Source organism: Drosophila virilis, chromosome 3, assembly GCF_030788295.1.
Source record: "Drosophila virilis strain 15010-1051.87 chromosome 3, Dvir_AGI_RSII-ME, whole genome shotgun sequence".
Taxonomy (NCBI): domain Eukaryota; kingdom Metazoa; phylum Arthropoda; class Insecta; order Diptera; family Drosophilidae; genus Drosophila; species Drosophila virilis.
Window position 1 is genome coordinate 7,942,501 of NC_091545.1, and position 12,185 is coordinate 7,954,685.

Genomic DNA, 12,185 nt, shown 5'->3' on the forward strand with positions numbered 1-12,185 from the left:
ACGCTGCAGCAGCAGGAAGGAAGCCAGAGGGAGGTTGGGTTGGGTACACACACACACACACAGCTTAGCACATTGCTCGCAGTTATTACACAATTTTCCCCAAAGCACCAGAGCCAAAGCCACTTGGGCCATTCGCGTGCCCAGAACAAGAGCGGGCAAGGTAGCGACAGCAAGAGACGAGGCCAGGAGCTACTCACCTTCTTATTTTCTTTTTTTTTTTTTTTTTGTGAAATTTTTCCACTCACGACTTCTTCCCTACCATAAAAATACAAAAAGTTGCTAACCAAGCAGCCCAAAGCCAGCCGTTCAGTCAGCCAGTTAGCCAGCCAACCAGGCCAGCTAACCGGGCTCTTGCTGCTGCTGCTGCTGCTGATGTCGCTGATAAGTGTTGGTCCCAAACGCAGTCGACCGCTGCACAGTGGCAATAAGTGGCTCAAGAAATGTCTAGGGCCATATACGTTGTTGTTGTTGTTGTTATTAATATCTGGGCATGTCAGATAACGTTTATCAAACGTATTTTGGTAACTTAATTAAGGCGATTAAAATCTTTAACTGGCCACAATCATATGCAAAGTTATATTAACAATAACAAAAGAGGTTTGGGTAGTGGGGGTAACAGTCTATTCAAGGTCTCATTTAAAAAAAAAAATACAATTTAGTACATTCAACCAAACATAATTCTCTTAATTAGCGCTTCATATTAAAATTAATATAAATTTGCATAATAAAAGACTAGAAGTGTACCGATTGTGCCCGATCTATTCGAGGTTTTCTAAAGGTCTTATTCAAAGTAAAACAAAGAATAGAATCGTAGTAGAATCTTAGCCAGCATATTTGTTTTTTAGTTTACGCAAAATTAGCTCTACATATGCAAAGTTTTATTAACAATAATAAAAGGGTGTTTATTGAGTAGAATCTTATATTTGTTTATAGTTTGCATAAGCTTTTCATATGTGGAGAAATATTAACAATATTGAAAGGGTCGTAGGAAGAACTGTTTATTATGATCCAGATCCCATCAAAGTATATGAAGGTTTTATTCACTGAGTAGAATCTTAGACCATGTTTTTTTATAGCTTACATAAGCTTTACTCTATAATAATGACAATTATTTAAATTGTCAATTTGATTTAATTTAATCAGTAAGATTTGACAGTAGATGAAAATCAAGAGAACAATCACAATTGACTGCAATTTATTTAACAATTTCACATACGTTGCAAATAGTTTAACGCTATTCACTTGCATTTCAATAGGTTTTTAACCACGGTGCAGGCCCCAGCCTGGCCGTTGGCACCCTACGCCGCCTCATCGTCAGTCATTTAGGCGGCGTGTCGTGCCTTATTGAGTGTAAATCTGTCGACAATATTTTCTGTTTTATTTAATTTTTCCATGTTTCTTTTTTGTTTTTTTTTTTTTTTTTTTTTGTTGCGCCTGTGCAAAGCCGAACCGAGGCGCAATGGTTTTTATTTGCCTGCTGCTGCTGCATTTAATTAATTGATTTTAATTGCCATAATTTGTGTGCCGTTGCCACACAACCGCAACCGCCGGCATGCCAGAGTGTGTGTGTGTGTGTGTGATATTGATTCGTAAGCAAATTTAATGATAAGTCCCCTTCGCCCAACTGCCCCTCGTGTGCGGCCTCGACTCGTTACAGTTATTCGCCAAGTTACTTGAGCGGAAAATCTGTTTACAGCTGCACGCACACTTGAGAGGCGGCCAAAGAAAAAATAACCACACACAGATACACACGCACACCAAGTGACTAAAGCTGCAATGAAAATGTTGCCCTTACGCCTCCCCAACCGGCTCGAGTCCGCGTCTGACAGCATATGCAAACGATTAAGTACTCGGTCCGCACATAAAACTCCCTAAATCCAGTGCGTCTGGCCTCCAGATTCGCTGCACGCAGCTCTCGTCTATTTGCCGGGCAACATTACATGGCATTATTTTTATTGGATTATTTATTTATGCATGTTGATATCACATGAGAGCGCTTGTATGTTGTTTTTTTTCTTCTTTCGGTTTTTTTTTTTTGGCGGATTTTGTATTGCAGACTGTTAATCATTTTAACCGTACCACAATGCATTTTCTTTTTTTCAGTTGAATTTTCATATCATAGCGGGCATAAAAAGGCTTAACACTGGACCGGAAGCGTGTTTTTAAAGGGTGATGGCGGCCTCCACTCAAGGAGAAATACGAGTGGGTCCCGGCCACCAGGTAAACGATGTCTATGTACGTACATAACTCTCACAATTCAGAAATTCAGCTCACGGTAACAAAATAAAAAAAATGCAAAATAAAAAAAAAAAAATAAAAGAGATGTTATTTTCTTTTTGTATTGTAATCGTAATGTTGCAAATTCTAATTGTAATCCCAATTAATATACCCACCCAATTCCACACACCTGTCCAGCCCAACCAATACACAACATTCGCTTGTCTTGAGCTTTCAGTTCAATCAAACTTTCCAAATTTCATCCGATTATTAAGTTGCCCACGATATGATGAAATCATAGACAAAGCCTATTCTAAAATTCTTCCCTTGATTTCTCTACATATTCTTTAATAGAATTTAATCTTAAAAGATGAGCTGGTGATAATTTTAATTGAAAATTTGTAATCTATAAACTGTAAAGAATTCTATGCTCCGTACAGTGTTCACTCGATAACTGGAAACTCCTTATATATACATTTTATCTAATATTGTTGCAAGGCTCTTTCGTGTGGGCAACTTTGATTTGTAGCTTGATAAAATTTATAAATAATACTCAATTACTAACAGCTGTAAATAATACGCTTAAACAATTGGTTTTTCATATCAACTAATGCGTAAAGAACATTTACAACCCTTCCGCCTAAGTCTACCCAATCCGTATCTCCTTCACATCGCCAATCGCTGAGGTGCTTGCGGTCAAATCATTTACATGGCCAAAGGTGTTCAGTAACAGGCGTTTAACCGTTTCCTACCCTCCCGCCCCTATCCAAGAAACCGAACACACACACACACACACACACACATACGTACACCTCTCATCAATGCATTGTTCATACATTTCGTGCATTAGACTTAAGTTGTGTATTGTCATATCTTCCTGTATCGTATGACACCAGACAAACTACATGCATACATATCTTTATATATGTGTATACATGCCCGGTTGGAAATGCGCTGCTTATTGATAATACAAATAGTTGGACAGTAAAATGAAAGAAGCGAGTGCTCTAAGACAAGTCATGCAGCATGTCCTGCAAGACGTGTTGCATGACATGTCATCAAGGGTGTCCTGCATGAATTGCAGTTCCAACCGGGTTGGCTTACATTGTATGGCTTAATGTGTTCGTAGAGTATGTCTCGAGTCTGTGGTGTGTGTGATATAACTAATCCAAAAAAAAAAAAAGAAAAAAAAAAAATAGAGTTGATGCGATGTTTTTATGGCGTTTCGTTCCGTTTTTTTTTTTATTAACTAATACCGCAACTTCTTCTGTCTTGTCTTGTCCTGTGACTGAAGGCAAAACTGCCCGATTATAATCCAATCTCAAGCTTCCCCGTTGACAAGGAAACCGATGAACGTGAACTAGAGGAAACAAGATGGAGTCCTGGCGTTGTGGCCGATGGCGACTTGTTAATGTTTCTGCGTGCGGCACGCTCCATGGCTGCATTTCAAGGAATGTGTGATGGCGGTTTAGAAGACGGTTGTTTGGCTGCCAGTCGCGACGACACAACAATTAACGCACTAGACGTGGTAAGTGAACCCATTTAACTCCTACTCTGACTTTCCGCCTGCCATCCGTTCGACTAATTGTTGTCGCATTCCGTTTTAATAGCTGCACGATTCTGGCTACGATCCAGGCAAAGCTCTACAAGCGCTCGTAAAGTGCCCCGTATCAAAGGGCATTGACAAGAAGTGGACCGAGGACGAAACGAAAAAGTTCATCAAGGGTCTACGACAATTTGGCAAGAATTTCTTTAGGATCCACAAGGACCTGCTGCCACACAAAGACACACCGGAGCTGGTCGAGTTCTACTATCTGTGGAAGAAGACGCCCGGTGCCAACAATAATCGCCCGCATCGGCGACGCAGACAGAGCGCCTTGCGTCGCAATCGTGTTACGCGCGCCAACAATACACCTCCCAAAAAGGAGGACACCCCGGAACCACAAGCTGCGACGACGGCGACGGCGGCGGCGTCGGCTGCAGAGACGGCGAATCGCTCATCGCCCGCTGTCTCCAAGGAGGAGAACAGTTCTCTAACCGAGGACGACGCCAGCGAGTGTGACAGTGATTCGAGTCTGACCAACAAAAGGGATGAATCACCCTCAAGGATGAGGACGAGAAACAAACAACAGAACAACAACAACAACAACAACAGCAGCAGCGCCAGTGCAGCTGGTGGCGGTGGCAACTCCGCTGCTGCTGCTACTGCTGCCTCCTCCGTCAACGCTTCTGCCAACAGCAGCTCCGCCAAGGATCAATCCTCGGGCTCAGCGAGCAACAACAGCAACGCCGTGGCGAACGGCAAGCGACCCAAACGGGGCTCCGATACACCGGATGCTGCCGCTGCCGCAGCAGCCGCTGTTGCCGGCGACAGTCCCAAAACGCCCACCAAGAGCGTGGCCGAGGGATCCGGCAATAAGCGCAAGGGCGGCAAGCAGGACACGCCCAACAAGAAGAAGCGCACCGAAACGGATACCAATAACAGCAGCAGCGAGCAGGCCAACAACAGCACCGAGGACAACATCAAGGAGAAGCAGCGCAAGCGACCGGACAGTCCAGTCGAGAGCATGAACTCCGACAGTCGTCCCGACTCTGTTCTGGACGATGGCGAGTCGAATACAACAGACACGGATGGCCGCACAGCGGAGCAGCAGTCCAGCAAGGACAGCAAGGAGATCAACTGCAAGGAGGAGAGCGGCGCTGTGACGCTGTCCGGCGATCTGGACTCCAAGTCGGAGGTCAATGAGAAATCGATCAAAACCGAAACGTCCTGCGCGGAAGACAACAAAGATGCCATCAAGAACATGGATGAGGAGACCAATATTCAAGCGCCCAGCAGCATACAGCCACTCAGCATCAAGCCCACGCACGTGGATGGTCTGCTAAAGGACTCCAGCTCCTTGGAGGCACCACAAGCTGCTGTTGCGGTTGCACCGATTGCAATGAAGGTGCCCACAATTGCCACCGTCGAGGCGCTCAATGCCTCTGTCGACCGTGATCGCAAGGAAGCCATTGAGAAAATGGAGATATGTGAGAATGAAGCGGCTGCACGTGATCCCGATCTGCTCAAGAAGCTCGCTAGCATCAAGCAGGAGACATTGCCTCAGCAGCAGCAGCAGCAACAACAACAACAACAACAACAACAACAGCAGCAGCAACAACAACAACATCAGCAGCAGCAACAGCAACAGCTGGGTGTGCCGCCAGTGTCAGCTGCCTCGGGGCCCATGCAGGAGGCTGTTTACATTAAAAAGGAGCCCATGGAGGACTCGATGGACGCCACATGCAATCAAAACAGCAACGAGCCGCAGGATCTCAAGGTTAAAATCGAAATCAAAAACGAGGATCTGAAAATAAATGCCAGCGGTCTGCCACCAGTCAGTTCCGCGGCGCCGCCGCCCAATGCCCAACTTGCTGGCCTGCATCATGGCGCCGTGGATGGTGTCAATGCGGAGCCACTGCATCTACAGCATATGCCACATGGACCAACGCCGCAGGCGCCCGCCGGTTATCTAATCGACGGGCAGCTTAAGTATGGACCACCCGGGCAACCGCCTCCACAGCCGCCGCCGCAGCTGCACAGTGATCCGGGCAGCGGTGGGGTAGCGAGCGCAACGCCTCAGAAATATCCTGGCGATATGGAAATGAAGTACAACGAGGCGGCCGTCAAATTTGAGCCCAGCAGCGGTAAATTTGCGCCACAGGAGCTGAAGTATCCGGTGCCACCGCAACTGGATCCGCTCAAGTACAGCCAGGAGATTCAGGCAGCGGCTGCCGCTGCGGCAGCTGTGGGCAAATACGACATGAAGTACATGATCGAGCAGCAGGGCAAGTACCCGGTGGAGCTGGCACCGCCCAAACCGGGCTACCAGGAGGCGCTCAAGATACCCGATGTAAAGCCGGGCTTTGCCCATCTGCCGCACAACATTGGCCCGTCGTTGGACGGACCCGGTTCGCACAAATATGCGCCGTCAGCTCAGCCCGGCCAGCCGATGGATCAGCAGCCGCCGGGCGCGACACCACCGCCCGGCATTGCCATGCCCAAGCCGCATTATCAGCACGATGTGCAGACGCCACCGCTGGGGCGACCCTTTGAGCCCGCAGGCCTCATGCTCAAGTATGGTGATCCATTGGCCGGCAAATATGGGCCGCCACAGCCGCAGGATCTCAAGTATCCGATGCCGCCCGTGTCCGCTGCCGGCGGCGAGAATCTGATCAAAGCCTCGCCATATGGCCCGCCGCCAGAGAGTCCCATTGACGCCTCGGCGCGCTCCACGCCCGGCCAGGATAGCCAGGGCAGCAATAGCAATAGCAATTCGCAGCCGCCATCCTCACAGCCGCAGCAGTTCCAGTCGCCGCATCCCTCGCCGCACATGCCTTCGCCAGCTGGCGGCGGTTTGCCACCTGGCATGCATCCACAAAATCTCATCTCCCCGCACAGCCATGGACCGCCGCCGAATAGTGGCGCCGGTTCCGGTCCAGGTCCACAGCCGCCAACGTCGCTGCATCAGCCGATTAGCAGCACAATGTCGGGTCAGGGTGGACCGCCCAGTCTGCAGCATGGACTGCCGCCGGGCCCGGGTGGCCCACACGCACAAATATCGGTCGCCAATTCGCTGTCGGGCGTCGTCTCATCGCTGGGCGCGCCCACGCTTTCCACAATGGCGCCCTCGCATCCCATGCACCCGCACATGCATCCGCACCAGCATCCGCATCTGCAGTCGCTGCAGTCACTGCACCGACCGCATCCCGATCTGCCGCCATCCATGCATCCGCATGCGCCCATGGCCATGTCGCTGCAGGCGCCAGGTCCGCCGCCACCGCACAGCCACGGCCATCCGCTGGCGCCCGGCCACGGACAGCAGCAGCAGCAGCCAGGACCGGGTGGTCCAGCTGGCACAGTACGCACGCCTTCGCCGGCGCAGCAGCAACAGCCGCCGCCGCGTAGCCTGCACGAGCCGCTGCCAACATCGCGTGAGCCGCCCGCCTCGCACACATCGACGGCGCCAACGGGGTCGATAAGCGGCCTGAGCTCCGGGCCGGGACAGGGCCAGGGACCGGGACCAATGCCACATCAGTCACCGCACGCGCATCGCACATCACCGCTGCCGGGTCTGGCGCATCCGTCTGGCCTCATAGGCCATCCGATGCCCATACATCCGCACTTGGCGCACCTGCCACCGGGTCATCCGGCGCACGCAGCGCTCGCGCATCCCGGCCATCATCTGCTCTCGCATTCGATAGCAGGGCTGAGCCATGGCGGCGGTCCCATTGCGCTCTTGGCGGGTCCCGGTGGACTGGGTGGCCTGCCCGAGTCGGCGCTCAGTCGACGCACACCGCCTAGCCATCTGTCGCACCCGCATGCCTCGTCAGCGCCCTCGACGCCGCACTCGGTGGCCATCTCGACGAGCATGTCGCTGACCACCACACCCAATACGGTGCCATCGTCCGCCTTTAGTCGCGCCAGTCCCAGCGTGCAACTCTCCAGCGGTTCCGCTCCAGCTGGCCCTGGCGGCAACAGCAACAGTGGCACGCCGAACAACTCGTCCGCAGCTGCCGCTGCTGCGGCCGCGGCCGCTGCACATCGCGCCGCCTCGCCCGCTTCCAGTGTGGGCAGCCTGAGTCGCCAGAGTCCGCTGCATCCTGTGCCGCAATCGCCGCTGAGTCATCATCCCTCATCGTCGGCGTTGTCCGCCGCGGCGGCGGCCGTTGCCGAACGGGATCGGCATGCGCTGATGCGCCAACAGTCGCCGCATATGACGCCGCCGCCAGTGTCCAGCGCATCGGGTCTGATGGCCAGTCCGCTCAGCAAGATGTATGCACCGCAGCCGGGTCAGCGAGGATTGGGTACTTCGCCGCCGCCGCATTTGCGACCGGGCGCCTCGCCGCCGGTTATACGCCATCCACAGATGCCGCTGCCGTTGCCGTTGATTGCACCAGGCGGTGGCATACCGCAGATTGGCGTGCATCCTGGTCAGTCGCCGTATCCGCATCCGTTGCTACATCCCTCGGTCTTCTACTCGCCGCACCATCACAATCCCTTCAACTCGCCGTACGGCTATGCGCCCTATGGGCCTGGCTTCCCTGCCTATATGAAGCCGCCGCCACCAGCCGGTCCACTGGATCCCGCCGCTGTGATGGCGGCCCATCATGCTGGATTGTCTGGTCCGCCGCCGCAATCGCGTCAGGATGAACAGAATGCAGCAGCTGCCGCCGCGGTGGCTGCTGAAAAGCAACACGCGGCGGCAGTAGCCGCTGCTCAACAGCAACACAAGACGCCCCAGCAGCAGCAGCAACAGCAGCAGCAACAACAACAACAACAGCAACAGCAGCAACAACAACAACAACAACAGCATCAACAACAACAACAACAGCAGCAGCAACAACAACAGCAACAACAGCAGCAACAACAGCAACAACAACAGCAGCAGCAGCAGCAGCAACCTGGCGGTCCGCAACAGAATAAGCCGCCGACGCCAAAGACGCCGCAGGGACCTGGTGGCATGAGTGTCGGCATGGGCGGGCCAGGCACGCCAACAGGTCTGCCACCTGGTGCCTATCCGGGCTCTCACCTGGCCGGCTATCCGCCGCCGCCGCACTCGTCGCCGTTTGCGCCGCAGGATGGACAGCAGCATGGCATGAAACCGACCTCGCACATGGATGCGTTGCGAGCGCACGCGCACTCGGCCAACTCTGCGGGCATGGGCGGTGGACATCATCCGACAGAGCCATGTAAGTGTCAGCAACTCGAAGAGATTTGGCAGCTGTTCTCAAATAATCATAAATCTTGTGTATTTGTAGTGCCCATTGACATTGAGCCGGATCCGGAGCCGGAGATACCTAGCCCCACGCACAACATACCGCGCGGTCCCAGTCCCGAGGCGAAGCCCGACGATACCGAATGCCATCGCTCGCAGTCGGCCATGTAAGTAGCCCCAACATTGAATACACTTGCTTCAGCCAAATCTTAATTATCTATTCACACGCATTGCAGCTTTGTGCGGCACATCGATCGCGGCGACTACAACTCGTGCACGCGCACGGATCTGATCTTCAAGCCGGTGACCGACTCGAAGCTGGCGCGCAAGCGTGAGGAACGCGACCGTAAACTGGCCGAAAAGGAGCGCGAGAGAAGACAGGTGAGAAAATGTGCATTGGCTAAATTGAAGAGGGTCTAACAATTATATGTTCTCCCTCTTAGCAGCAGCAACAACAGCAGCAGCAACAACAACAGCAACAGGCAGCTGCCGCACAACAGGCTGCACAGCAGGCGAAGCTAAAGGCCGAGCTGAAGCCGCCGTATGCGGACACGCCGGCGCTGCGTCAATTGTCGGAATACGCGCGTCCACATGTCGCCTTCAGGTGAGCGTCGAATCCTTTAAAGGATTTCCATATTGTTGAGTCTTATTTAGTTAAAGTCTTGTTTTGATTTGTAGTCAATTATATGTATATGTAGTTGATTTGTGAGTCGCGTTCGTATTGTAATAATTTCCATTTCGATTTCAGTCCTGTTGAGCAGATGGTGCCTTATCATCATCCAATGGGCCCCATGTATAGCCGAGAGAGGTACAGTACCTAGTACAAGCCTGCCAAATCCTCATCTCAAAGCACAACTACACACGCAAAACACACACACACCCGCACACACCCGCACACATGCACACACATTTATACTGACAACCGAACTAATCCTTTGCTAACTAACCTTCATATTTTGCTTAATTACACGCACGGTCAAAATTAATGCTTCAGTTCTTAATCCATTCGCTGCTTATTTGCCTGCCCTTAACCTTAATCCTCGACAAAATATTAAACCTATTTCTGCTTCTCCAAATTGTAGGCCCTTACTCATGCTTCCAACCTTGACTAATTGCAGAGAATTGGAGGAGATTAAAAATGCACAAGCGGCTGCCGCGAGTCAATCGCGACTGGATCCACACTGGATGGAATACTACAGACGGTAAGTCGCAGCCTCAAACAATCTTACCCAGGCAATCTTACTAAATTCTCAACTTCTGTTGCAGTGGCATACATCCCTCACAGTTTCCGCTGTACGCGAATCCGGCCATTTCACAAATGGAACGCGAGCGCCTGGGCATACCGCCGCCGCATCATGTTGGCATGGATCCGGGCGAGCATATGGTGCGTATAGACTGCATGGCCAGCTCTCATCTTGTACACCATACTCGAAACTCCACTCATATTCACAGAATCAATCGTATTTGGAAAAAGAAAAAAAAAAGCAAAAACAAAACAATTTAAACCAAACGAATTCAAAACATCTCTGCACAAATCACATGTCCACTTGTCAGCTCAATTAACCAAAAAGAAATTGAAAACGAAAAAGATCTGTCATTAATTAGCGTACAACATGTGTCCATGTCCAAGCTAACCCACATTTGGCCAGCCAAGTGTCTTGTGCTCCACATGTGAGACGTGTCGCTGCCGCTCTCTAACTCCCATTTGTAAGCCATCAGCAGTCGGTGCTCGTTTCTTGTTTCTCGTTGCTCGTTTTCGCCATTCTAACACGCATTATCCACAATTCCATAACGCATATTCCCGCTCCCACTTACAACAAAAATGTCGCATTGCTATATTGCAAGCAGGCTCCATTATTCTCAGACGCAGCACTGGCTCTTTTGAAACTATCAACGATATTCAATAATTTTCAGATACGATTGACGAGAGAATATCATGCACACTCTCATACTCATTTACATTTGCCTTTGCATCCACAGCCGCAACCACCGGAGGCCGGTTTCCAACTGCCACGTGAGTTTGTATAGTCGCTGAGTTGTGAAAATCACAAAAATAAAACTAATGTGTGCATATCTCTATGCTTCACTTTTCCCCCTCTTTTCTCTCTCTCTCTCTCTCTCCGCACTCTCTTCATTTTGAATCTTTAGCGAATGTTGGGCAATATCCGCGCCCAAATATGCTTATACCTAGGGAGCCGCACTCGGACGTTTTGCTGCGTATGTCGTATGCGGATCAGCTACAGGTTTCCCAAATTCCCAAGAAAATTTCCTAACTGATTAATTACATATATACAGTATTTACAGGCCGCCGAGTTTCAACGTCAATCGCTGCACGATCAGTACTTTAGGTGAGTCTCAACAAATGGTGCCATTCATCATTGGGATGGACCAAAAATACCAACAACAACAACAGTCATCAACAGTCAGTCATTCGGCTCATTTGCTCATCTGTATTTTAGTGTGACTTTTTTGACTTTTGTTTATTGTCTTTGTATTTGTTTGTATCTTTATCATTTTGTGTATTTTGTATCTGTATCACGCCCACCTTCTTTTTCTATCCATAACAGACAACGGCCCAGATAAGTGGACTATTGGCCAGGCAGACAGAATCCCAAAAGCAACTGAACAAAGAAAATACTCTTGGCCGGCGGCCGTGAGGAAAATGCTTTGTGTGATTTTTGTGTTCAAACGTTTACATTTTGCTTTTCAACAACAACAACAACAACAACAGCCAGAACAACATTCATGCATATATAATTATATATACACACAACAAGAGCAACATAAGGCAATGGTCCCATATATATAAAAATATCGTGCATCCAGGCTATATAACTAGCAACTTTATGTTGTGCAACGCTTTGTCCAGTTTTTATGTAAAAAGTTAGTAAAGTTTTTAATTTATCATCAATGCGCATTCCACACAACTGTTATCACATCTAGACACTAGAATCCTTTCAATTAATTTTATGCTAATCTGTATTCCACTTTTACACAGAAACCAGCTACGTTAAGTGTGTTCCGTTCTGAACAGCTGACACCAACTTAAATAATATGGACAAAGGGAATCGCATACAAAATCAAAAGAAAAAAAACCAACTGACGAGAAACAAGCAAAGAAAACATGATGGTCGCAATATTTTAAGTATCGTCTTTATAGTGTATAGTGTTAAAATTCAAAAAACCAACAAACAAACAAATGAGAGGAGA

At 49.8% G+C, this 12,185-nt stretch overlaps 1 protein-coding gene across 21 annotated transcripts in view; it reads left to right on the plus strand.

Moving 5' to 3' along the window:
- The window catches only part of Gug (arginine-glutamic acid dipeptide repeats grunge), a 50,882-nt gene that overhangs the window by 8,477 nt on the left and 30,220 nt on the right, over positions 1-12,185 (plus strand). For 4 of the 21 annotated variants that reach the window (XM_070208667.1, XM_070208666.1, XM_070208668.1 and 1 more), the window contains exons 3-15: positions 2,104-2,235; positions 3,512-3,745; positions 3,828-8,949; positions 9,019-9,142; positions 9,212-9,356; positions 9,419-9,579; positions 9,724-9,783; positions 10,058-10,177; positions 10,242-10,359; positions 10,890-10,989; positions 11,124-11,218; positions 11,271-11,323; positions 11,543-11,733. In XM_070208667.1, the coding sequence (XP_070064768.1) occupies positions 2,173-2,235; positions 3,512-3,745; positions 3,828-8,949; positions 9,019-9,142; positions 9,212-9,356; positions 9,419-9,579; positions 9,724-9,783; positions 10,058-10,177; positions 10,242-10,359; positions 10,890-10,989; positions 11,124-11,218; positions 11,271-11,323; positions 11,543-11,558 (6,411 nt within the window). In that variant the 5' untranslated portion in view covers positions 2,104-2,172 and the 3' untranslated portion in view covers positions 11,559-11,733. Of the gene's footprint in view, positions 1-2,103; positions 2,236-3,511; positions 3,746-3,827; positions 8,950-9,018; positions 9,143-9,211; positions 9,357-9,418; positions 9,580-9,723; positions 9,784-10,057; positions 10,178-10,241; positions 10,360-10,889; positions 10,990-11,123; positions 11,219-11,270; positions 11,324-11,542; positions 11,734-11,973; positions 12,184-12,185 lie in introns of those variants that run through there. The other 17 variants (XM_070208669.1, XM_070208673.1, XM_070208672.1 and 14 more) reach the window with 17 other exon arrangements.